This window comes from Cibotium barometz, chromosome 51 (assembly GCF_041138505.1).
Source record: "Cibotium barometz isolate CiBa-2024 chromosome 51, ASM4113850v1, whole genome shotgun sequence".
NCBI classification, from domain to species: domain Eukaryota; kingdom Viridiplantae; phylum Streptophyta; class Polypodiopsida; order Cyatheales; family Cibotiaceae; genus Cibotium; species Cibotium barometz.
Window position 1 is genome coordinate 8,213,430 of NC_141096.1, and position 26,318 is coordinate 8,239,747.

Below are 26,318 nucleotides of genomic sequence, written 5' to 3' on the forward strand. Positions count from 1 at the left end.
TCTGGATCTACAAAAATGATATGTCATCCTTTGGCTTGGGCAATAAGAGCTAGATAACCCACTTGAACATATAAATCTAATATCACATGTAAATATATTTAAAAAATCATATATAAGTAGGGATGTTTTTATTATCCCTTGAACGCACGTGATATGAGTATTTTTCATGTAGTGTATCCCTTGAGCCGTTAGTTTACCATCCCTAGTATATAGCATTTGAAGATGAGAGTTTTTCAAGATTTGAATTTAGGTTGAGTTTATATCCATCACCCTCAAGGTCACAGACATTAATGTAATCACAAAGCTCATCACATTGAAAGTGTTCTTCTAAAACTAGCTCTTATAATGGTTCTCAAGGCTAAGTAACAAAGGATCTTAAAGATCCTTGTCAAATGGGATCGACGATAAAACAATGATCAAGTTTGTAGCCACAACTTCTTTGTCGTCAAATACTATAGTAAACTAAGGTTTTGCCTAAAAGAAAATTTCAAACTAAGGAATAAATTTACCAAGAGGGATCTTTAAAAAACAAAGGGAATTAGAAGGGTGCAATTTTTAAAAAAAATTTAATGTTAGCTAGTAGAAGTGAACAAAGTACTCCACTAACCCCTCATATCCTCTAAAAGAGCGAGGGAAAGGTAAGAATAGGGAGCAAGGAATCGAACGACTACACCCTAAGCCACACTTCCTTCAACTACTGAACAACCACCCGATGTTAACCGAGACGATCTTAAAGGCCCTTTTGTTGTCCCTTTTGTTGTAACCCCGACTTCGGAGCTTGAACCGAGAGTCCAGCCACTCATGTCTCAGGCTTCCGGTTATGAACTTATGCGACTGGCCAATCAGGGAATCGATTTATCTGTACATATTCGTCCCGGCCTCTGAATATTCGACCTGTTCAAAGAAATCCATCACTGCAGCTAGCAGTGATGTAGTACCATAAAGCTGGCAGGGGAAGTCGAAAGCCTCGCGCATGTGAATTTTGAAGGCTCCTTCCTTTCAATTCACTGCTTTGGAACTTGAAAGCAAAATGCGGCCTAGCATCGTTGTGCGGAAGCGCTGATGTACCACCCTTTTTAACTAAATCGTAACTCAAGGTATGCCCATCAAGATTAAGTTCCTTGTGCATCAGATTTCCAACAGCCGGGCGTTTCAAATTTCCGCACAGTTTGTACTCCTTGTTTTAGTTTTGCACCATTGAGTTTGGATCGGTTGTGGCTGCTCGAGAAAATCAGTTCGGGAAGCTTGGCAAGGAGTCGATGAACGAAGTCTTCATCGGTAGCCCTGCTTCCGAGGGAGATGAGCTGCTTCTGAATGGTTACAAACGCTGTGATTTGCTCCATGATCTGAGCAGTGTCGGAGATCTTCAGGGAAGCCAGCTGATTTTCAAGTGCTATCTTCTGAGCACTGTTCTCCCGATGATACCGAGTTTGGACAGAATGCCAAAGTTCAACTGCAGTCTCGGCATCATCAGCTGCAAATTGCCTCGCAACAGAGGGCTTAATGTTGAACAAGATGAAGGCATGTGCCCTGGCATCCTTGTCCAGCCAAGCATCAATCTCGGCCTGAGAAGCGGAAAGGGGAGGTTCCGTGGAAACCCCATTGACGATAGTCCACAAGCGGTGGTACTGTAGAAGAGTCTTCATCTGGAAAGCCCAGTCGAGGTAGTTGGAGCCATCTAGGATGGCTTCTTTGGGAAGCTGGGGAATAGATGAAGAAATGACGGTAGACGCCATGGAAAATCCTCTGAAAGGGAGGGAGGGCGAGAAATGAAGCAACAATTGCCTCGTTCAAGTGAGAGCGACGAAGACGGGAGCGTACCCGATGCGCGATGAAGTATGGGATATGGGAGTGGCACTATGTTGATCCAACTATATGGATTAACTACTGCCCGGGTGACATGGGGTACAATATACTTGAGTAGCTCAGCACAGAGGCCAGAAACGCAAAAACGCAAGCAGGCTCAGGCTGTGGGCAGAAAATGCAGGAGGGAGGGAGGGAAAAAGAAGAAGAGGAAGAAAGACGATGGGCAGCGTTTGACTGTTATCTTCCTGAAAACCTATACCTGTGCAATAGGAAGGCTGTGTGAACCTCAGGGCTCTGATACCATGTGAGAATGCCAACAGTAGGCAAGAAGCGGAAGCAAACACAAAAGAGAAGGAGAGATAGAACAGTAGACAAACGCCGGAAACACACAAGTGTTGGAGGGCTTGAAGGAAGCCCAAAAGAATGTATTAAATACTGAAGTGTGTGATGATTACAAATGAGACTTTGCTCATGTTTATATAGCAACCTAAGGTGCTGGTCGGTTTTCTCATAAATGAGGACAAAAGAATAAATGATTAAATACATGTTCACACTATGTTATAAATGGTTATGGGCTGGCCGCCCACTCAGCCCTGCTGTCCAGAGGGAAAACGCAGGGGTAAGAAAGGGCTGGAGCTGCAATCGTCCAACATTATATGCAGGCAGGTCGGCCATCTGGCCAAGGCCTGCCCTCGCAGGAGACCCCGACCCCCACCTCACCAGCAGGCCACTGATGGCCCGCCTTCAGCTTCGGCACGACAGACTGCCCCTGGGGCATCTGCGCAGGCCACCGAGACCTCGGAGTGGCAGCCTGGACCAGGGCGCCGCCGAGGGCGACAGCCTCCGCAGCACGCACAGAGGCCGCTGCAACAGCAGCCACCACAGCCTCTGCCTCACTGGGTTCCCGTGAGGAACAGCTTTGCTCCCCTCGAGGAGGAGACACCAGCAGCGCCTGAGGACCAGGAGATGCCAGCACCCCCTACCTCACCCCCTCCACCGTCTTCCCCGCCCACCTCCTCGCTTCCTCCTTCGCCTCCTCTTGCCCTCGCTCCGGTTCCGGTAGCGGCTCCCTCTCCTCCCCCCCCGCCCCCCCCTCCCCCACCCCCACCCGCCTCGCCTTCTCGGGAGTCCTTGGCAGTCCCCCGCAACCCGAAGGGCGCTGAGCACAGATCTCGCTCGAGTACCATTGAGGAGACCTGCCATGCCGATCTGTGCTTCACGGTTATCTTCTATCCATAGTCGGCTGAGTCGCCTCGGTGTTCGTCAGCGGTCGGAGGCCTTCGATTATACCTTCACTCGGTTATTTGGAGCAGAGGGCCCCAACGAGCCAGCACCTATCAGAGTACATGTTGTGATACCCCCGGCCCGCGGGGAGGAGGCCCTAGATTCAGAAGTGGCCTTCTCGTTCCCACTATGTGGCCCTGGTGACCGGGAGTGGACTCTAGATCTCGCGCTTAGCATCTTGAGGACTCAGGCAGTAGAGTTCTCTCATCATGTGAATGATCTGGAGGTGACAGATATGTTAGGCCGGCTCTGGGAGCTGGCTCATTTTTTCTTGGATCCCGGGAGTGTGGATGACTCAGGGGTTCGACACTTGGTCGTGCGCATAGTGGCAGACTTAGCGCGGGACCCTGGGTATGTATGTATTCACGAGGATGCTGTGTCAGAGCGGGAGGCAGTTGCCCTGGGCCACTGCCATTGGCGCTTGATCCGGGATTCTTGTAGTGCACCGGGTGGACAGATTCGCAGCCGCTCGGATGGGGACTATTCTCCATCCAAGCCGCTTGCGAAGGCCCGGCGTCAGGCTGAGACAGCATCCACCTCCACCGATCATCCATGAGGATCATCTCATGGAATGTACAGGGCCTGGCGGTGCACATTTTAGACGTTACCGTGGATGCTTGAGGCAGGAGCTTCAGAGATGCCTGGTTGGAGGCAGCATTGATATTCTGATGATGCAGGAGATCACTTGGGTGAGAGCAGGATCCGGCGTTATGGCTCAGTGCTACCTGGTAGATGGGATACCTTTTGGTCTGCAGGGTTTGGTCCTTTGGGTGGACAGGGAGGAGTATGCATGGTCATTGCAGATGTTTGGCGGCAGGCCATTGTGGATCGAGGGATCATCGTGCCTGGTAGAGCACAGTACGTCATGTTGAGGATACAGGATGAGCTATTGGGCGTGCTTAACGTCTACGCACCCAATCATGCTAGTGCCAGAGCAGAGTTCTGGACCCAGGTTACGGATGCACTGCCAAAGGCCGCACATTGGTGTGTCGGAGGGGACTTCAACATGCTTGAGGATCCTGCCGATCGGGTGGGAGGCAGTCATGCCACTGTTCATGGCACAGAGCTTGCAGCTTGGGACAGGTTATGTATGTCATTGAGGATTACAGATGCATGGCATCATGGGGCTTTTTCCCGCTCTCAGGGCAGCCTTAGTTTCTCTCGGTCGGACCGCCGACAGGGAGGGACTAATCTTTCTCGGATTGATCGGTTTTATGTGGGTGACTGGTTAGTGGAGCGAGGGGGCTCCGTCGGCATTCTCGCTGGTACTTCATTTTCGGATCATGCGCCAGTTATCCTGGTATTGGAGGAGAGGACACGGGAGCCCAGCTTGCAGTTGAGGATCCCAGAGAGGGTACTTTCGGATCCCAGTTTGGTTGAGGACATTGAGAGGATTTGGCATGATAGTCAGTGCTCTAACCAGGATGCAGCAGGCCAGTGTGCCCAGGGACTCACCGAGCTTAGCTCTTTTCTACACTCTGCAGCCTTGACACGGTTGGGAGAGATTCGCGAGAGGGAGCAGCGGCTGAGACGCAGCCTTGCTTCGCTACAGCGCCTTCAGGAGCAGCAGCCTGCATGTGAGTGGGTGGCGACTCAGTTGAGCCAGGCACGCCAGGAGATTAGAGAGGCCGAGGAGCATACACATGAGTTTTACTACCGGCGACAGGCCTCGCAGTAGACACAGCTGGGTGACAGAGTGACTGGGGAGTTTTTTGAGATCACTGGACCCCGCCATGCTCAGACAGGAGTCCGACAGCTTAGCAGACCGGATGGATCGGTTGCTACTGAGTCCGAGGAGATCAGAGCCATTGCCACTGCATTTTATAGAGATCTGCTTTCAGCAGAGCCAGCCACTAAGGGCAGAGATGTTTGCAGGCAGACTGTGTGGGCCCATGTGCAGAGGAGGGTCACATATCGTATGCGTACAGTTCTTGGTGCGCCTCTGACAGATATAGAGCTTGCCGAGGCCTTGAGGGTTCTGCCGCGACATAGTTGCCCAGGGGAGGACGGCTTGACGCTGGCCTTTTTTATGCGCTATTGGGACCTTTTGGAGCCAGGCCTCCGCAGGGGCTTTCAGCATGTTTTGGACACTGGGGTGATGCCGCAGAGCTTTTCAGAGGGCTTGATATTTCTGATCCCCAAGGGGGAGGGAGTATCTGATGACATTAGGCATTGGAGGCCTATTACGATTATCAATACTGTCTACAAGGTCTTGGCAAAGGCCTTGAGTTTGAGGATCCAGCCCTTTCTGGGGGAGTTGATTCATGCTACTCAGACAGGATTTGTCAAGGAGCGCAGTATCCTTGACAACATGTTTACATTTTGGGAGGCTACGGCCCGTGCTCGACTGCTTGGTGAGGACTTGGTCGTGATGCTTCTCGATTTTGAGAAGGCATACGACAGAGTTGACTGGGGCTTCTTAGAGGGCACTATGCTTCGCCTGGGTTTTGAGCCAGGATGGATCAGAGGGGTGGCGGCTTTATACTCCACAGCTAGCAGCCAGGTGTTGATTGCAGGAGGACGGGGGCCGAGTTTTGAGCTGTCCAGATCAGTCCGTCAGGGGTGTCCCCTTGCCCCGTTTCTTTTTCTCTTCTTTGCGGAGGCTATGAGTATGTATTTGACGGCAGAGGAGGTTGGTCTGAGAGGTCTACAGCTCCCAGTCCGAGGGGAGGAGCTGCTCGATGCTGAGTTTGCAGATGACACGGGCTTATTTTTGCATGGCCAAGAGGCCAATCTCCGCAGGGCAGAGCAGTCGCTGCAGGTTTTCTGTACAGCTTTGGGAGCATCGTTCAATTGGCGCAAGACAGTGGCCTTTTGGATCAGTAGTGCTCCCACTCCGGCATGGAGCCCAGACACCGGTTTTAGATGGATTTCTCCTGGCACAGCAGTGCGGTATTTGGGATGCCAGATTGGCTTGGACTTGTCACCCGAGCAGCAGATTGCCCCGCTTCTTCTGAGCATACGGAAGAAGCTTTTGTATTGGAGTACAGCTCGGCTATCCTTGGCTGGGAGGGTAGTGGTGGCAAACCAGGTGCTGTTAGCGACCATGTGGTACATCACGTCTTGTTGGATTTTCTCTAGTTCTTGCATCAGTCAGGTTCAGAGACTGATCAGGAATTTTCTTTGGTCGGGGCGGGATGGTCAGTCGGCCCGGGCAAAGGTTGCATGGGCAGTGATCTCTCTCCCGCTGGCACAGGGAGGCTTGGGTATTATAGATCCAGGGGATCAGAGCAGAGCCTTATTGGGGAAGCTTATTGTTCGCGGGTTGCTTCCAGGCTCCTCTTGCAGCGGCTGTAGGCTCGGGCTCCCCCAGCAGGGGGTACTTGGGTGCCAGAGATTCGATGGATCTTCACAGAGATGAGGAGGACCGGCCTCAGTAGAGGATGGGAGGACAGATTTGCTATGAGTATCCTGAGAGCTTGGGAGCTGCTGAGACCGGGGTTCTCTCAGCGACCTCCTTCTTGTGTCGAGGAGCGGGCCAGACAGCCGCTCGTTTGGAGCCCTGCGGTTCGTACAGAGCAGGGTCATATGCTGGGTTCTCGGCCTCGTCTAGCCTGGGGCCCATTGGCAGCAGGCCCGGCACGCAGTTTTGGAGACTGGCAGTCCTTTTGCAGTCTTCCAGAGGAGATCCAGGTGGAGAGACTGAGCCAGTTCAGAGGGGGGATGATCATGCGGGATGATATTCAGGAGGCGCTCCCACAGGAGTGGTTCACGCCTGTCGAGCCAGAGGCCCCACGGTGGATGGGAGCCTTTACTCAGTTGGAGATCCTGATTGCAGTCAGAGCTAGCACTGAGGATGGCAGATGCCTTTACTTTGAGATTCAGGATGACGGCAGACTTCTGAGAGTGGAGGCGGAGTCGCCTTTGGTTGCAGAGTGCACCTTCCAGAGGATCCGGGTAGTGGCCGCCGCTTCTCGGAAGTGGCATATTGATCCCGATCCTGCAGATGTGCTCCCGGATTGGCGCATCTGGGCTTATGCAGCACGCCCCTTGGCCCGGCTACAGTGGGATCCAGGGGAGTACGTGTGGCATGATCCTTATGTATCTCTTGAGGCCACAGAGATCACCTTCTTCCAGTATACTGTTCGGCTGGGGAGGCATATTTTGACGGCGAGGAGGATGATCTCTCCCGTAGCAGCCGGGCATTGGCGGCTGCAGGGACTCTCACAGGAGTTCCTGGAGGATTTCTGGGCTCGGCTCTGGGCTAGTCGGCAGGCCTGCAGGATATCGATCTTTCAGTGGCTGGTCGCCCACAGGGGCTCAGCGGTTGGCACCTGGCTTGTTTACAGCGGTCTTCCAGCGGCCTGCGCTCGGCGGCCTGCGCTCGATGCGGCCACCCTTTGGAGACGCAGAGGCATTGCCTTTGGGATTGCCCTCAGGCACAGCAGATTTGGCTGCGGATTCTGCGTATATTGGCCCCCCTCTCTCCAGAGGGTATGTTCACGTGGGGTGCCGCAGCTTGGTCGACTTTGACAGGGCCCGCTCTGGGCTATGAGATGGAGCCGGACAGTCAGGCCATCAGATTCATTAGGGGCCAGCCCCGCCTGGTTCCAGCACCGGATTTCTCGTCCGATAGCTGGACTTAGGAGAGAGATCTACGATGGGAGCTCCTCAGTAGCCTAACCATCTGGTTCACTTGGAGGGCCCGATGTTTCACGGCCTTTGAGGGGAGACTGGAGCCTCCAGCAGAGACTGTTCGGGGGATATGGCAGGAGCTGATCCACACTCTGCGAGGACAGTACGACCGCATCCGGGGAGACTCGGACGAGGCGATCTTGCGACGCCAGGCCTTCCACACCACCTGGCGCAGCGGCCCCTTCTACACTTTACACACGGGATCCCCCCGTTGGCACTATAGGCCACCTGTTTGGCTTTTCCCCCCCCCTATTTTATGATTTAGCCTCTCAGTCTTTGTACTGATGCTTGTATTCAGCAGCACCTAGGGAGAGTCTCCCGGACTGCTCTGTTGTACTCTCTGCTCGGTTTCTCTTACGAGCAGGAGAGGATTTTGTAGCCCTTTGGGCGTTTTTTCTATAACTAATGAAAGGATCTTTTCTGGAAAAAAAAAAAAAGCCAGCCCAAGAAATCAGATCTTTTGTGGATCTCTGCCAGGCCTACAACACACATGTTGACAACTTTTCCAGTCTTGCAGCACCTCTTGCAAACTTTCTCAACGGTGTGAAGATGCGTTCATAGAAAGTTTCAGTTACAAGCAAGGCTCTCGAGGTGTTCCATGCTTTACAAAAAGCCGCCTCCGAACCCCTAGTCCTAAAGCTGGCATCTTGGGATGAGCCCTTTGAGGTGATAACCGATGCTAGCAATGTGGCCAGTGGAGTAGTTCTACAACAGGATGGTACACCAGTGGCTTACTATAGCAAGAAAACAACTGAGAAGAACTACTGAGTGTACGACAAAGAGCTATTAGGGGTGATCAAAGCATTGAAGCATTGGAAACCTTTCCTTTATGGAAGAGAATTCTAAGACAAGACAGACCATCACGCACTTAAATGATTGCAAACCATGCCTAGTGCCCATTTGGAGTGATTGACAAGCCAAATGGAGTCAGCTCTTTTAGGTTTGGAGGAATGGTCGAGTATGTACCTAGCAAGAACAACCCCGTTGTAGATGCTTTGAGTCGGAAGATCAGCATTCAAACACTCGAGGATTCCACTGTGCTAGAAATTCAAGGAAAAGACTTAGACAAAATGAAGGCCCAGTATGCAGATTCGGAAGAATTTGGGACTCAATATAGTTTGGCTCTCAGTTCAGATCCAATCCACTATACTATTCAGGACGGCTGGTTATTCTACAAAAATCGGCTATGTGTACTCAAGGACAAGAGAGTGGCACTTCTTCATGATGCCCATGACTCTCTCATTAGAGGTCATCGAGGTATCAACAGTACATTGGAGAAGTTAAGGCATTCCTTTTACTGGCCAAAGATACGCAAGGATGTCTACACTTATGTCCAAGCATGCCCCTTTATCAAAAAGTAAAGGTTCCACATTCGAAGCAGGCAGGGTTGCTTCAGCCCTTGCCCATTCCAAATAGACCTTTGTAAGACATCACCATGGACTTTGCTAGGACCTCTTCCCGCCCCACTACTACTATAACCCGAAACACACAATGCATGACAATTGTGGATCGGTTCAGTAAGTTTTGCATGCATATTCCATGTAAACAGACGGCCACAGCCGAAGACATCACTCGTCTCTTTCTTCTTCATTGGTACCCAGTATGTGGTTTGCCAAAGACCATCACATCAGGACAGGGATTGCAATTTTACTTCTTACTTTTGGAGAACATTGTTTGATAACTTTGAAACCAAGTTATAGCTATCTAGTGCATTCCACCCTCAGACACACGACAAGACCGATATCTACAATCAACTAGCCTTTGATGTTCTCAAGTCGCATTGCCATGACCACCAATCAAAGTGGGAGCATTATCTTCCATTGGTGCAGGCCATCCTCAACAACACACTCATCCAGTATCGACCGCGCTCCATATGAAGCAGCTTTTGGTCATCGTTTCTCGTCTTTGCTCCTGAGGATGGTGTCCCTATCATTGGAGGCCAATAAGACCCCAAAGACTTTCTCTGGGATCATTGAGTTTGTCAAGGAGCGCCTCACCAAAGCACACGAAGCCTATTGTTGCAGACAAGCCAACAAGCACGGTCCACAGTCAGGAAGTTCTCAGTTTTCAGTCAAGTTCTCCAAAGATTAATAAAGCAACTACTCCTGTCATCAGGGGGAGGCTTAAGTGGGTATTCACGACCCAATATTGTGTTCATCTCTATCCTTCTCTCTCTTCTCTCAAACTCAAGTGTATTAAGTGGATTGCTAAAGACTCACAAAACTCAGGATTAAAGAATGTTGTTATTGCAGGTTAGGGTTAGGGTTTGGCACAGCTATGGAGGCTCAAAAAAGATGAAGAAAGCCATTGTTAATAATACTAAACAGTGAGAGATAGAGTTAGAGAGAGACAATGACAAGGGAGATGATAAACTCAAATGATAATCATAATAGATTGATACTTGCTTGATTTACAATGAGACACTTGTACCTTTTTATAAGTACAGAGGTTGCCTAACCGACATCATTGCTTATGTCACACACACACAAATATCTTATAAATATCTTATAAACATCTAGATATTATTGTGACCCCTCTAAGAGGTGGTTCACACACACAAACACACTTAGCCTGATTAAAGGTTGTTCACACACAAGTAAGACCTTGATTCCCAACAATCCCACCCTCAAGGGATTACCTCGTACTGTGTCAAGGATAAATCTAGGCTTATGGTTTCTCATGCCAAATTTTCTGGTCAAGGATAAATCACATAGCTCTCGTGTCACATGCCAGTTATGGACTCCCTTCGGTAGAGTGCGCATAGGATCAGATCACAAACTCAAAACACAAATAACACACTAAAAAAAAACATAACACATATTTTTCTTTTTGCTGGTGTATTTTTTATAAGGCTTGATTCCAACAACCCCTCAAGCATTATCTTAGTCCAACCCCTCTTTTCACTGAGGTGTAATGGCTAGTTCTGTCCTTGATGTAGAGGAAATGTGGATGTCGAACCACCTTCTGCTCATAGACCTTTAAAAGGCCCATGTTTCTTCATACTCTGCAAATTTTTCTTTTGCAAGCTTCTTCCGCATTTTCTTGATTAATTTTTTCTCTATTTGGGTTGCCATTTGGACAAATATAGACGGGAAGGTCTTAACACAGATTTATATCCCTATGCAAGAGTCTAGTCCCTTATAAATTTCCCAAAAAAAAATATGTGTATCTATGTATCGGGGACATGTCATAAATCTATCCTTTGTGAACTGTAGAAAAGTAAATGTGATCTTTGACCTGAGAGGCTTCATGGGTGGGCACCAAGTCCTATGAGTGTCTAGTTTGATAATGTCCTGTCTAAACGACCTTATTCAGCTCTGTTTGGCTAAGGTCATATGAAGTTGGCTCCATGCTATATGAGTCAAAAAAAATTTACCTAACACATGAGGCTACACAAATTTACTAGAGAAGGGACCAACAACCAAATAATTGATTAAGCATCACTCCTAGTCAGAAGTCGTGAATGTAGTCATATCAAAAGACATTTGAGTATTTCAGTCAAATTATTCACCTGTATGCTGTGTAACATCGAGCTACGCTTAACTGCCATGTCAATAGTTCATTTAAAACAATATCTTTGAAAATTGAAATGATCAGTAGGGAAGGCCATTCAAATGTGACAGGATGAGGGATAGTCACTTCTTATCAGATGACCTTATATAGTGCTTGGGAGTGTGCAAAATGTGCCTCTCAATATGATAGATATTGGAATCAATAACATAAGAAGCAGTCAAGAACAAACTATAAAAAGTGCTTGAAGGGGTAAGTGCGTGTTGTGACGACTCGTGTGTAGTAGTTGTGCGTGTCGAGACATGAATGTGGCCCTTGCCCAATAATCTAATGAGAAGTGAAAAATAGGGAAGAAGCCCGTTGTGCCAAATTATTCAACACTCTCTCTCTCTCTCTCTCTCTCTCTCAATAACAAAAGACATCATGACTCATTCAAAAAATTCATTCAAAGAGACTAATTTATTAGAATGCAAAACCCCAATGGCAAGACCTCATGCACATTTGCATGTACCATACTATCAACACGAAAGGGTTCCCTTGTGTATACCAACCCATGATCTAAAAGTCAAAGAACACTTATGTTATTAACTCCCACGCATGTACAAAACCATGAGGCAGACACTTTGTTGACATGAAGCAAAAGTTAAAAGACAACTTAATTTGTTAACTCTAGAGCATCTACACAGCTAGGACTGTAGGCACTCACTCTCCATCAACTGCCATTCCCAAACACATTTCAGTTTGACTAAAAGCTCTATTCGAAAGAGGCTAGAAAATATTCAGTTCTATGTGGAAAAAAAATGACTTGAGTAAAAGCTAGTGCTAGAAAAGTTTTCGCGTGTAGCATAAATAAAGCAGCAACATTATCAAATCTCCTCAGAAAGCTCCTCTTGAATAGAAAAGAGATCCAAAACATAGTTCGGAGGTGCTCCTATTGGTATCCCACCATTCCTACCTTGAAAGATAGTGTGCGCAGGCAGGACGAACTGATAGAATGGAATTTGAGCAACGTCACAAGCTGGTCCTCCGAATCCCACTCCCTGAGCTAACTCCATCCAAGAATGATTGATTCCATGTGCATCAACCCAAGTATTCTCCACAAGGACACTACAAATAAAATACCACTCAGCCATCTCCAACGTGCTAAGTACAAAACAACCATGCCAACATGTAAATAACTTCAAAAGTCACAACAATACCAAAAAGAAAACTTACTGCATGCCAGCCGATGGTAGATTATTGGTCCCAAAGGATATGACATGAGATGGGGGATTCCAATTGTTGGCCTGATCATGAACAACCAAGAGCATACCACCGGAACCATAGCGCTTGAAGGAGCCATACACCTGAAGTGTTGGTACATGGATGTACACATTTAACTTTTCAATCAAATCCGGCATGGATTGACTAACACCAACCTCGAAGACCGCAACCGGAAAAGTGTTGTTAGTCACAACATGTGGCCCTAACACATGACCACCCTTCACCTTCACAAGCACATCGGGCTTTGGTCGGCTTGCGGTGGCTGCAATTTTGAGTGTGTTCTCTTGCACCACTTTCAAGTGGTCCAAAGGATCTTGTGCATTGATCATTTTGGCAATGCGAGCTGCACAATCTGAATGAGGATCGGATGCAAGCTCCGTGCCAATGATGGCACCACCTAAAAACTCCTCCTTGAAACCCCATGTTTCAGATTCATGGCGGAGAGCCCATGAATCGTATGCTGAGACGGCCACATTCTTGTCGAGAGTGACATCATCAAGGTCCGTCAACTTCTCCCTCTCCACAGGAGTGAGTGCCTTCTCTTTCAAGTAATCAGCCACCTTCGAAAATCTCTCAGGAGGAATTGTAACCTTCCTCTTGTTGGCCATGATGTAGGAAACCTCCACAGAATCGTTCACAGAGGCAAGAAAAGCCTAAAAAAAATAAGAAAGCTACTCAAAGTAGTACTCAACAAATGAAAGACATTAACAGTAAACCAATTAAAACAATACATTTATCATAAAAGTAAACCACTTAAAACAATACATTTACCAATAGGATGCCAACATCATTTTTTAACTATTTTTAAACACACAAAAATTAAACATCGTGTCACATGCCAGTTATGGACTCCCTTCGGTAGAGTGCGCATAGGATCAGATCACAAACTCAAAACACAAATAACACACTAAAAAAAAACATAACACAAATTTTTTATTTTTTGCTGGTGTATTTTTTATAAGGCTTGATTCCAACAACCCCTCAAGCATTATCTTAGTCCAACCCCTCTTTTCACTGAGGTGTAATGGCTAGTTCTGTCCTTGATGTAGAGGAAATGTGGATGTCGAACCACCTTCTGCTCATAGACCTTTAAAAGGCCCATGTTTCTTCATACTCTGCAAATTTTTCTTTTGCAAGCTTCTTCCGCATTTTCTTGATTAATTTTTTCTCTATTTGGGTTGCCATTTGGACAAATATAGACGGGAAGGTCTTAACACAGATTTATATCCCTATGCAAGAGTCTAGTCCCTTACAAATTTCCCAAAAAAAAATAATTTTCAAATATTAGGATTTCTAAAAAATTAGGGTTTCTAAAATTTGGAAGTTTTTGGATTTGATGCCACAATAGGCTGTAGCAAAGCTCTAATGGTAGTAATGCACCCCAATTTCTAAAAATGCTCAAGTATTTGAGATTAATGCTCTGATTAAGCAGATTTGCAAGAAAAATCCCAAATTCACTTTTTTGTTACTTGTTTTCTGTAGTTGATGACCTTTGATGGCTGCGAGCTGCGAGCGGAACAAATGGCTACAGGAGTCTTCTTCAGGCAGCAGCAAAAGTGCTTTGGGCACTATTGGAGGTAGAATTGACGCACAACACCCCCTTTTTTCCCCCTCCGTTTGCCCCCCTCCTCCCCTTTTTTGCCCCTCCCTCCCCCCTCCCTCCACCACCTCTCCCCGCCATCCTACTCCCTCCCCGCCCTCTCCCTTCTTCTCCCTTGGCGTTCATTCCCCCAGGGCTGAGCCCCTCCCGATGGTTGTTTCTGGTATCTCGTTTTTACCCTCAAGAGGACTCCATGGAAGCCTCTCCGTCTACCACTACCGATACCAGTCTCCATCTGGAGTTCTCACATGCAAATCAACAGCTATTCGCGTCCTCAATGTTAGCTCTTGAGGCCTCCTCCTTGGTTTGCAAGATTGTGGGTAGCCGTCCGATGTGGAGAAAGAAAGAAAGAAAGATTTTATTAACGTCTTCCAAAAGACCGAACTCGGCCTATGAGACAAATCACTGTACCTGTGTGGGGTATCCTCTGTCATCCCAACAAAATGAAAAAGTACTGAACTAAAAAAAAAGGCTGAATCTGGGTGTGCAATAAGTACCATGAGTGGGGGAGGTGATGGAGCTCTACTACTAGGAGAGTGCAAAACTATATGCATGGAGTATACAATCATGATATGCAACCTAGCTAGCTCCATCCTGTACCATACTAGGGGTGTAGAATGGTATACATCAATGAAGGGGGTGTCCACAGCTCCCTGAAGAACATGCCTGGGTCTGCTCTGAAGCACGCAAGTCGCTCCGCACCCTCTCTATGAAACTGAGCTCTGATCTCTGTCATCTCTCTCTGGTATAGGCGTGGTGTCCGAAAGCCAGGTGTCCTCTGTCGCCTGCGGGCTCTGAGTGTCTCTGCTCTCTGGAGAGTAATTCCCTGCTGTGTAGGGGCTGGGAGTGGGGTGGATCTCTGAAAAAATGTAGTAATCTGTGTCTGTCGTCCCCCCTCTGGAGCTGTCTGAGCCTGTAATGATGTCTCTCTGTGACGCTGTATGTCTAGAATGAATCTCCCCAGTATGCGCTGGTCTACTGCCTCAAAGATCTGGCGTAGGGAGTGTGGCTCTCTGAATAAAATGGGATATCTCTCTCTGATGGCTGTATATGCTCTGCATCTACATACATAATGCTCCTCGCTCTCCACCTCCTCTCTGCACAATCTGCATACCCTCTCCTCTCGGGGGATCCGTGCTGCTCTACCAGTCTCGATCTCCAATCGATGTGATGAGACTCTAAGCTGACCAATAGCTACTCGGGAGCCATGTGATAAAAAGCCCTCCACGTATCTAGGCCTCTCTATAAATCCATCCTCAAGGATACTCATGAAGTGATCTCTGTAGTATAGCATCTTCGGTGGAAGAGGCTGTGTAGGTGATATCCATGTCTCTCGTGTATAGAGCTGCCATAGGTCCTGTCTCAATACTCTGTTCCTCTCACTATGAGAGAGACGGATATGTGGTGCATCCCTGTCATACTGAAATGGTGGTAGATGATCCATGTCTAGGCCATGCTGTGAGAACCAATGTGTGACCTGTGCATACCATGATCCTCTGTCTCCCGCCTCAGCCAGCTGTCTAGATGCCTCAAAAGCTCTGTATGACAATCTCTCCTGTGGCATCTCTCTGAATCTGTCTAGCAGGCATATAGTCTGGAATATGGCCTCTACCATCATAGGAGGCGCAGCAAACTCTGCTCGGATAATGTCATGAGGTACTGACGGTTTGCTGCGTATCATGCGTGCCATCATGAGGGCCTGTGGTCTCTCTATCTGTGTCCACCAATGGGTAGCAAGTCCTAGCGCCCATACCGCTGCTCCATACATCAGTGCCGGTGTGACTAGTGTGTCAAATAGCCACCCTTTCGTCCGGGGCTCCTGAAAATGTGCCTGGTGGCACTGTCTCTCTAGCATAGCCAATGTTGCATATCCCCGTGTCAATCTGGCTCTAGCTGCTGAACCCATGGTGAAGCGCGTGGCTGCTGCAGAGAAGGTAACCCCTAGGTACACGTATGATGTCACCACCTCCACCTGGCGTCGTGCAAGAGTGAATGTCAACTGACTCCTGCCCTGTCTCGATGTATGAAAGACCATAACCTTGGTTTTTCCAAGGTTCACAGTAAGACCCCTCTGTGTGCAGAAATCATCGAGTGCATGTAGATGCTGCTGTAGACCTCCTGGAGACTCAGACACTAATACAATATCATCAGCATAAAGCATAATATGTACTGAGGTACCTGCTAGATCAACTCCATCTCCGCCACCCCGTGTAATGAACTCAGCCACCTCATCAATGTATAACCCAAATAGCGTGGGGGAAAGTGGGCATCCTTGCTTCACACCAATGGTGCTAGCAATAGTCTTGGACATACCTCCTGGGCATCTGACTCGCCCAAAAACCTGCTCATATAATGCATAGATCCCCCATGTCATATCTGCTGGTATGCCAAGAGACTGCAGGCGCTGAAAGAGCCTCTCTCGTGGTACTGTGTCAAATGCCTTGCGGAAGTCCACAAAGCAGCAATAGAGCTTTCTCTTCCTCACTCTGGCCTGATCAATCATACATCTCAAAGTGAATACATGGTCAGTGGTAGAGAAAGCTCTCCTGAAGCCTGCCTGCCCTGATGAGCGTAAACCTGCTCGCTCAGCATATAAACTAAGCTCTTGCTCCAGCACTGCACCATAGAGTTTGGCCAACACGTGGCCAACCATAACCGTCCTGTAGTTGCTTGGATCGAGCATATCCCCTGTTTTGTGGATCGGCACAATAGTGTGCATCGTCCACTCCGCAGGCAAACCCTTTGCTAGTGACCTATTAAACAGGTGTGCAAGAAAAGGAGCCAAAGAATCTACTGCATATATGAGATGCTCACCCTGTAGGCCCATATGGTCGGCGGCTCGTCCATGCTGTAAGCGGCGGATAGCTTTCTTTACCATCGAGTGGGTAAAGAAGCTAGCTATGGTAGGTCGAGACTCCTGTGGCTGAGGTATAGGTGGCTGCTGTGGGGCGTGGTATAGGCCCTCTGCATATGTGTGCCACGTCTGTGGGTCTGCAATGGGTGTCGGTGTCCAGGACTCTCTAAAGTGCCGCCATGAGATAGGGCTATCTCTACTCATGAAGAAATGAAAGATCTCTAGCTCCTGTATCTCTGCGAAGGCCTGCCTTTTGCGGCGAGTAAGTCTCCTCATCTCTCTCCTCAACTCCTGCTCTGTGATGGCTCCCAAGGCTCTCTGTATGCGGAGCCGTGAGTATAGGGCTCTACACTCATCATCATACCATCTGTTATGGGGCATAGTCCCAGATCTTGCAGGCTCTCCTGAGTGGGCACGATGTGGGAAGCTCTATAATGCAGCCGTGTGTAGGAGTGATGCCAGCTGGGCTGTAATGGTATCCATAGGTGCCAGGGGATCCATGAGTAGGAGCCCATCCTCTACTCTGCTAGTGTATATGTCTGCCATGTCATGTGTGAAGTAGATGGTAGTGTGTGGCGTCGGTATGTGGGGGGCTGGTGATACTGGTGATCCGACTAGTGAAAATGCCAAGTATGTATGATCTGCTCCAATAGGACGAGGTGGGATGGAGAATGAGGTGACTAGTAGTGATGCCTCCAAAGATCCCATAATGTAGTCCACCACCGTGCCTCCGGTCCGTGCATGACCTCCATGTGGGAAGCATGTCAGCCCTCCTGATCCCGGCCACTGTAGCATCCCGTTATAAATAACGAGACGATGCCTGGCCCCAACTCTAGTAAGTGGTCCCCATAATGTCCTCTGTCTGGTCCAGTGTCCTCTGATGCCCGACTAGCCCCTATCTCCTTTGGATCCACAGGGTGGAGGATCTCCATGTCATCATAGTCATAGACCTCACACTGTCTGCTCTGTGTGTGGGCATTGAAGTTACCCGTAAGAAATACTTCCCCTAGTGTAGAATAATGCATAATCTCCTCTGACAGACAAGTGTATGGCGAGACTCCCATCTCCTCCTCCTGTGGCATGTCCTCTGTAATGACATAGGAGGATCCTAATGGAGGAAAGTAACATAGGGCTATGTATATAACCCTGTCGTGTGAGAGCTGCAAGCTGATCCACATGTATCTGGCCTCTGGATCCTGTGCTACCACTCTCAGTCTCCCCTGTAGCTCCCGTCTGAATAGAACTGCTACTCCCCTTGTATTATATGTACATTATGTGTGCTATATTATATACACATTATGTGTGCATATACTAGGAGGCTAACCCACATTAGGCTTGTGAGCATGGGAGCATGGGAACAAGCTCTAGTGGAGCATGGGTTAGGACTAACCTTAAGGTTTAAGGTTAGGGTCAGGCATCCAAGGGTCACACATGAGGAATGGAAAGTCAAGAGTCACTTGAGGGCCCTCCTATATAATAGGGGCATGGGGCACACTCAAGGGAGCTTGGGGGCTTGGAGGTTTGGGCTCCATGAGGCCAAGGCTATGTTATGCTCTCTTTGTAGAGGTTCATAACTACTCACCTACCATTTCACACTATAGCTATATGCTATTGGATTGTGTTATACCTCTTGATGGTATGGGACATCAAGATAGAGGTATGATGTATTTCATTCATTATTCATGTGTGCATCCCTTGGGCTCGGGGGTGGTTGGGTGGTTGAGTTTATGCCTGATTTATGCATGTTTTATGCATAACAATTATCTAGAGAGATCTTAGGGTTTTAACACCCCGACCCTCTCAAAGTACCCTGGCGTGTGGTCCTCCTGTATGCTGACTCCCACTGGAATCCCTCTACTCGAGGTAACCCTCTCTCTGGGCTCTGATGTGTCTCTGTCAGAAGTATGATGTCTCTCCCCTCCATAACATGCTCCAGTCGTCCAGGCTGCACCCATAGTGAACCATTACAGTTCCATACTGCTATGTGTATTTCTGTCAGTGGCCTGTTCTGTGTCCCATAGGCCCCAAACCGCTAATCCATGGGCCGGCCATCAATGATGACACGACCATCTCGATAGAAGGCTTTCTTGCCTTCTCTCCTCGCGTGTAAGACTCGTGGCATGCAAGCTCTCCTATGCTCTAGCTGCATCCTCGTGAGATCATCATCTAGGAAAATGGGAGCTCCCTCCAAGCCTCGTAGTATGACCCTCTTCCTCATGAAGGTGACCCTCTCCATCTCTCTTGCAAACTGTAGGATGAGGGCTCGCTTGCGTGTTGAGTCTTTCCCGGCTCTCCATGCTTTGGTGAAGGGGAGAGGGTACTCTTCCCTGTATCCTAGCTTCATGCATAGAAGCTGTCCATCTTTCTCGGGAGTGGAGTTGGGTGTCTCGACTATACCTGTGACTCGAATGTTGAGGCGGCGGGCATGCCTCATCTTCTCCTCCTCAATGGTGGTGTGAATAATTTGATGTTCTTCCCTTTGAGTCTCCTCCCTCACTTCTTTGCGGATGTTCTTACCACCTCAACCTATCCTGACTGCTTGGCTTCGAGTTTTCCCTCCATGTCCTTTGTGATCTCCTTAGAGATCTCTTCTTTGATGGCCGTGAGAGTGTTCTCATTCATCTCCCCTTCTTCCTTCTCGCTGTTCTTGACAGCTAACAGTTCCACTTTCAATGCACTCACCTCCTCTTTGAGTGTTGTGCTCTTGTTCAAGGCCCGTGACCCGTGCTTCGAGGGCCATGATGTGCCGGTGTAGTTTGTTCTCCACCTCATTGAGGTTGGAATCGGATGTCTTTTTATTCTCCTTTATTAGTACCTTCATTGCCGCTTCGAGGGCCTCGAGTTTCTCTTGGAGACTCGGAGCCATTCCTCCAGAGAGAGAGAGAAAGAGAGAGAAAGGGAGATAGAGAGAGAAAATCCTACATTCTGTGAAAATCGTGAACTACTTTGTAGAGAGAGAAAGAGAGAGAGAGAGAGAGAAGGAAAAAACAAAAGAGGGAGGGGGTGAGGGACAGGAGAGAGAGAGGGGGCTGCGGGAGAGCGAAGAGAGAGAGGGAGAGGGAGAGGGAGAGGGGGCTGCGGGAGAGAGAGAGTAGAGGGATGGCGGGGAGAGAGGGGCTGCGGGAGGGGCTGGCGAGGAGAGAGAGGGGTGCGGGGGGCTGGCGGGAGGGCTGACGGGGAGCGAGAGAGGGGGCTGCGTGGGGCTGGCGGGAGGGCTGCGGGGAGAGAGAGAGAGAGAGAGAGAGAGCGAGAGAGGGCTGCAGGGGGGGGGGGGGGGGGGGGGGGAGAGAGAGTGAGAGAGGGGCTGCGGGGGGGACTGGCGGGGAGAGAGGGGGGCTGCGGGAGGGCTGGCGGGGAGAGAGGGGGGCGGGGGGCTGCGGGGAGAGAGAGAGAGAGAAAGAAGAAAGAAAGAAAGATTTTTTACGTCTATTAGAGGCCGAAATCGGCCTATGAGACAAAACAAAGTACATGATGTGGTGTCCTCCGTGTATCGGTAAAAGGACAAAAGGTACAAAACATAAAATCTAGTAGTACTAAACTGCTGGGGATATGATGCAAAATCTATATGCTCAAGAGATACAATCATGAGGTGCATCAAACTATCTAGCTCCATCCAAGGCCATAGAGAGGCTGTAGTATGTGGTACATAGGTGGCTCTGGTGTGAGGAGCCCTCTGAGTACCGTTGCAGGGTCTGCTATCATCCTCTCTCGAGGCGCCTGTGTGGCCTGAGAGTGTCGAGTCTGGATCTCCTGGATCTGATGCTGATGACGTCTCTGGGCTCTGTATCCTGGAGCGTGGGGTCTCCGTCTAGCTCTCACCTCCTCTGCCTGCTGGAGGGTCACCCCTCTCGGTGGATCAGGTAATGTGGTGGCCCGCTGGAAGAAATCTGTGAGCTGTGACTGTCTCCCCCCGTCTGTGGCTGCAGTGGTAGGTGCCTGTAGAGCACTCTCTCTGTGTCTCTGTGCCTCTACAAGGAACTGTCCCAGCTGGCGCTGGTCTCTAGAGTCCATGAGCTCTCTCAATGTCGACTGTCCGGAGAATAGCGCCTCATATCTGGTCCTGACACCCTCAAGTGCTCTGCATCTGCATACATGGTGTTCCTCACTCTCCACCTCCTTTGAGCATAGCCTGCATATCCGTGCCTCTCGTGTGACGTGAGCGGCCCTGCCTGTCTCTATCTCCAACCTGTGTGATGAAACTTTGAGCTGTCCAATCGCCACCCGTGAGCTGTGTGGCATATATGTGTCCATGTAGCGTGGTCGCTGAATGAACCCATCTGCTAGAATGGTCAAGAACTGCTCTCTGTAGTACATCTTCGGGAGAAGAGGCTGTCTAGGTGTGACCCAGGTCTCTCTGATGTAAAGCTGCCATAGATCCTGTCTGAGTACTCTGTTCCGCTCACTGTGCATGAGGCGGGAGAAGGGGGAGTCCATGTCATATTGAAAAGGTGGTAGTCGCTCCATGTCTATCCCATGTGCCTCAAACCACTGTGTCACCTGTGAATACCAGGAGCCTCCCTCCCCAGTCTCGGAGAGCTGTCTAGAGGCCTCAAATGCTCTGCGTGTGAGCCTGTCTGCAGGTAGCTCTCGCACTCTCTAAATGAAGCCCACTGTCTGGAATAATGCCTCTACAAGCATAGGTGGGGTGGCCAACTCTGCACGGACAACATCATGAGGTACTGTGGGTTTGCTGCGAATCAGCCGGGATATCGTACATATCTGTGGCCTCTCTAGCCAGATCCATGTGGCTGATGATAGACCTGGAGCCCATATCGCGGCAGCATACATCATGGCTAGAGAGAGAGAGAGAGAGCTACGCGACCTCCTGCAAGGCAAACTCATTGGCATGCCTGCCAGGATTGTTAGCGTTGATTTTCTGGGACGCAGCTATTACCAGGTGGAGTTTGAGTCCCCGCAGGTAGCTCAAAGGGTGCTCGCTCAGAGCCCCATTGCCCTTCGCTCATCCCGGGCGTTCTTGGCGCAATGGACCCATGGGTTCGACCCATCTTCCGATCCACTAGCAGGAGCAACCGGATTTCCCATTACCATCTGCTTTCCATGGCTCTGCAAGGAGTACTTGCCCTCCTGCCATCCCTTGGCAGGGATTTCCTAAGCGACATATCCTGCTGTCTGCTGGTATCCCACTGAATCTACCAGTCTCAACCTCTAACTGATGTGAGGATGTGCGTATCTGACCAATGGCACAACGTAAACCATGAGATAGATGTGTATCCATATAGGTAGGTCGAATCACAAACCCATCTCCTGTGAGTTGGAGAAGATGCTCTCTATAGAAAGCCATCTTCGTACCCAACTCCTGTGTCGGCTCAGTCCATGTCCTCCTGGTGTGCAACTGGATCAGATCCTGACGAATGAGCCTAGTAATCTCCACCCGTGTAAGAGACATCGAGGGTGCCTGAAGAGAGTACTGGAAAGGAGGCAGCCTATCCATGGTGAAGCCTTGCGTCTGAAACCATGCTGTCATCTGTGTGTACCAGCATGATGTGTCCCCCCGAAGAGCTAACTGTTTGGAAGACTCAAGGGCCAATCTAGCATATCTGTCTCTAGTAGTGTCCCATAGTCTGTGCACAAAGGCGACTGATCTGGTAAGCGCCTCAATCTGCATAGGGGAGGCAGCTAGCTCCGCTCGAATGATATCGTGTGGTACGGAGGCCTTAGCCCCAATCAATCTAGAGATCATAGATACCAAGGGTCTCTCTGCACGCTTCCACCCATCTGGACCTACAGAAGGACCCCAAATCTGCACCCCATACAACATAACTGGGGCTACCAAAGTATCAAAGAGCCATAACTTTGTTCGAGGTTCCTGGAACTGAACCTGCGAACACATCCTCTCCAATCCTCCCAAAGCCGCATAGGCTCTAGTCAGTCTCATCTCTGCTGCTCTCCCCAAAGAAAACCTCGGCCCAATGAAGACCACCCCAAGGTAAGTGTATGCGTCTGTATACTCCACCGTCTGCTGGCCATATGTGAAAGTAGGTGCTGATCTCCTGATCCACTGCGGTGTGGTGTTAAACACCATAACCTTGGTTTTTCCAAGGTTTACAGATTATCCACTGTCCGCTACAAAACTGTGTAATGCATCTAACTGTCGCTGCATACCCTCTGGTGAGTCAGAGATCAATACAATATCATCGGCATATAATAACAATGGGATCCACGTCCCCGCCAGCTCGGCACCCCTATCACCCTCTCTGTCAATGTAATCAGACACCTCATCAACATACATACCAAATAGAGTAGGAGACAATGGGCAACCCTGTTTCACCCCAATAGTGGAGTGAACTAAATCCGATACTCCTTCCGGAGTACGTACATATCCCACCACTGATCTGTATAGAGCCATGATGCCCCAAATCAACACTGTGGGCACCCCCATCCCCTGCAGTCTGCGCATCAGCCGAGCTCTCGGTACCGTGTCAAATGCTTTGCGGAAATCCACAAAGCTACAATAAATCCGTCTCCCATGTGACCTTCCCTCCTCAATGACGGCTCTGAGTGTCAGAATATGATCAAGAGTGGAGAGACCCCTCCTGAAACCGGCCTGACCCACTGCCCGCATACCCTCACTCTCTGCCCAACTGCTCAACTGCTGCTCTAGAATGGATGCATACAATCGTGCCAATGTGTGCCCAACCATAATAGTACGGTAATTCCCAGGCTCTATAGGATCACCTGCCTTGAAGATAGGCACAATAGTAGACAAACTCCAAGTCTCAGGTAATCCTTCACACATGACGCGGTTGAACAACACCGCAAGAACCTCTGCCAGCATGTCCCTAGCATGTATAAAGTGCTCCGCTACTAGACCATCATGATCATATGCCCTCCTGGTCCTCATCCTGTCAATGGCCCTCTTTACCATCTCAGTGGTAAAGAAAGTGCTCGTAGATGGGCATAGCTCTGTGGGGTCTGGAAGGGGATCCTGTCCAGAAACCGTATATAGTGATGTCGCATACTGGTCCCATACATCAGGAGAAGTAATCACTGGGGGAGGAGAGTGCTCATGAAAGAGTCGCCATGCCTCTCCTGAATCTCTGCTCAAGAACAGCTGATACAAGTCTCGCTCCATGTGGGCTAGGAATGCTCGCTTCGCACAAGGCGCCGGAAGGCAATCCGAGACTGTCTGTGAGTAATGACTCCTAAAAGAAGATCTCTCTCAAGCTGGGCTCTCACATCTTTGCACTCCTCATCATACCAGCTATTCTGAGGCATGCTCCCAGAATGTCTCCTCCGACCGGGCTGAGTATGTGGGTATGCCTCTGATGCTGCATCATGTAATGTCTGAGTCAGTAAAGTGGTGATCTCCTCCACCGAGAGTCCTGGGCTGACTGTGCAAAGACGATCCCAAATCCCCTCTGTATAGACCAAGTCAATCTCTGGTGTAAATGTATACCGGGTATGTGACATGCCTCCAAATGTCTAGGCTGTACTATACTGAAATGAGACCGATAACGTCAAGAGAGCATGATCCCACTGTGAAATCCTGAATGCAAGGGATGAAACTCAGCTGAGCCATAACATAATCCACTGTACTCGCACCATGCCAATGTGGAAAGCATGTGAACCTCGCTGATCCTGGAAATCTCTGTAAGCCATTAAGAATGGCCAGACCATGTGTAGTAGTCATCTCTGTGAGGTATCTCCCATACTGTTTGCTCTCTATCATGTGAACACCTCTCTAACCCCAGCTCACCCACATCTAGCTCTCTAAGCATCTCCTCTGAGGTGTCATAAAAGACTGTCTAAGAGTTGCCCATTCAGGCATTGAAGTCCCCTAGAAGAATAACGTCACCATCTCTAGAGAACTCCCATATGTCATCATCTAGCATAGAGAAAGGCGACTGTCCTCTGGGTGTAGCATAGACTGACGTACTGGAGGGAAAGTAGCATATGGCAATGTACAGAAATCGGCCTGTGTCCGCTCTCAGCCTCACCCACATGTACCTCGCCTGGTCATCTCGTCGCACGATATGAAGCAATGGCTGTAACTCCTCCCTGAAAAGCACTGCTACTCCTCCTGAGCCTCTACTTCCATGCTGAGATCTCGTGACTGTCCTGTAAGCTGTCTCCCATCTATAACCTGTCACATGTGGCATCGACTGTCCAGGGGCTTGGTGTGTCTCTGAGAAGAAAACCATGTCCCTATCTCTGAAGCTGTCCTCAAAAGCACCTATGTCTAACCGCATGGATCCATTACAGTTCCACGCAGCCATCTTCAGTGTGGTCCCATAGGTCTCCTCCCGTCATGTAGAGCGTCGCTCTACAATCACCACCCGACCATCTCTGTAGAAGGCCAACTTGCCTTTTTCCCTTGCTGCTCTAATTTCTGGCATCATCTCATTCATATGGGCAAGCTGTGAAAGAGTGAGGTCGTCTCCGAGAAAAATACCAGTCTTCTTGAGAGTGGGCCTCTTCTTTAAGAAATCTTTCTTCTCCTCTAGAGAGGGGAAGCGAAGTATGAGGGCTCTTTCCTTTGATGACTCTCCAGAACCTTCATTCCTCTTGCACACTCTCCATGCCTTTGTATGTGAGGGTTTTTCCACCCCCATCATGGACATGAGGTTGGAGACCTCTTTGTCCACGTTGTTCATGTCTTTGAGGCCAGTCACCCTCACATGAAATGCACGCATGCGCCTTCTTTGTTCCTCTTCAAGTGTCATGTTAATAAGAGTAGGTGTTGGGGTGACTTCTTTACCTTTCCCTTTCTTGGCAACATTAATCCATTTCTCCGCTTCATCCATCTTCTTTTGAGTCTTGGTAATTACTTCCACCCATGAGGAAGTCTTTGCTTCGTGTTGCTTCTCTTCTTCCTTAATTGCCCGTACTTGTTCCTTGATTACTTTGAGCTCTTCTATCATGGATGGCTGAATTTCACCTTCTTCAAGAGAGAGAGAGAGAGAGAGAGAGAGAGACATGTGGAGATAAGTCAACTCACAACTATGAGTGTGTGACTCCCCTATCACACATGTATATTTGCTCTAGTGCACATAGTGCATTTAGTACTTTTAATGTACTAAGTGTACTATGTACTATAAAACTTATGGGCTTGTACACACTATAAGGGTGGACATAATGCCTTTACCCCAACAGGTGGTGTGTCACATGCACAACCATTTGTGCCATGTGGACACGCTTAAACCCCAATTCTCTTAGATATTTGGGACCAAATTAGAATTAGCATTGTAGCACTAGCATATTTGCTACTATTTTATGCCAAGCAAGCTAGATATTGTACAAATGTAAAAGGAGACTTCAATGGTATTTTTGGATTATTTTTAGAGGACAAAGTGTCCATCGGGCCAACTTGTAATTAGATATTTTTTGGGGCTACTATAGATAGCC

General features: G+C 49.0%; 4 protein-coding genes and 3 pseudogenes across 4 annotated transcripts; 1 reads left to right on the forward strand and 6 right to left on the reverse strand.

The window, feature by feature from the left end:
* Positions 1 to 1,112: 1,112 nt before the first annotated feature.
* Positions 1,113 to 1,736, reverse strand: LOC147609283 (uncharacterized). Its single transcript, XM_086787671.1, has one exon. The coding sequence runs from the start codon at positions 1,734 to 1,736 to the stop codon at positions 1,113 to 1,115; it is 624 nt and encodes a 207-aa protein (XP_086643797.1).
* A 253-nt stretch (positions 1,737 to 1,989) lies between these two features.
* On the forward strand, positions 1,990 to 3,414 carry LOC147609284 (uncharacterized). Its single transcript, XM_086788039.1, has one exon. The coding sequence runs from the start codon at positions 2,371 to 2,373 to the stop codon at positions 3,043 to 3,045; it is 675 nt and encodes a 224-aa protein (XP_086644165.1). The 5' UTR covers positions 1,990 to 2,370; the 3' UTR covers positions 3,046 to 3,414.
* Positions 3,415 to 11,775: 8,361 nt separating this feature from the next.
* LOC147609285 (uncharacterized) lies at positions 11,776 to 13,106 on the reverse strand. The gene is made up of 2 exons (XM_086787672.1): positions 12,451 to 13,106; positions 11,776 to 12,342 (listed from the first exon to the last, which is right to left on the reverse strand). The coding sequence occupies exons 1-2, from the start codon at positions 13,104 to 13,106 to the stop codon at positions 12,102 to 12,104; spliced, it is 897 nt and encodes a 298-aa protein (XP_086643798.1). The 3' UTR covers positions 11,776 to 12,101.
* A 1,575-nt stretch (positions 13,107 to 14,681) lies between these two features.
* On the reverse strand, positions 14,682 to 16,973 carry LOC147609286 (uncharacterized; annotated as a pseudogene).
* Positions 16,974 to 20,555: 3,582 nt separating this feature from the next.
* LOC147609287 (uncharacterized) lies at positions 20,556 to 21,740 on the reverse strand (annotated as a pseudogene).
* Positions 21,741 to 21,860: 120 nt separating this feature from the next.
* LOC147609288 (uncharacterized) lies at positions 21,861 to 25,217 on the reverse strand (annotated as a pseudogene).
* LOC147609289 (uncharacterized) lies at positions 25,217 to 25,834 on the reverse strand. The gene has a single exon (XM_086787580.1). The coding sequence runs from the start codon at positions 25,832 to 25,834 to the stop codon at positions 25,220 to 25,222; it is 615 nt and encodes a 204-aa protein (XP_086643706.1). The 3' UTR covers positions 25,217 to 25,219.
* Positions 25,835 to 26,318: the final 484 nt, after the last annotated feature.

Bases quoted from the DNA above. Each gene is read 5' to 3' on its own strand.
- LOC147609285 (XM_086787672.1), bottom strand. From the start codon at position 13,106: ATGGCCAACAAGAGGAAGGTTACAATTCCTCCTGAGAGATTTTCGAAG. The intron at 12,343-12,450 runs GTAAGTTTTCTT...TTTTATTTGTAG, and splicing joins CTACCATCGGCTGGCATGCA to TGTCCTTGTGGAGAATACTT.
- LOC147609283 (XM_086787671.1), bottom strand. From the start codon at position 1,736: ATGGCGTCTACCGTCATTTCTTCATCTATTCCCCAGCTTCCCAAAGAA.
- LOC147609284 (XM_086788039.1), top strand. From the start codon at position 2,371: ATGGTTATGGGCTGGCCGCCCACTCAGCCCTGCTGTCCAGAGGGAAAA.
- LOC147609289 (XM_086787580.1), bottom strand. From the start codon at position 25,834: ATGATAGAAGAGCTCAAAGTAATCAAGGAACAAGTACGGGCAATTAAG.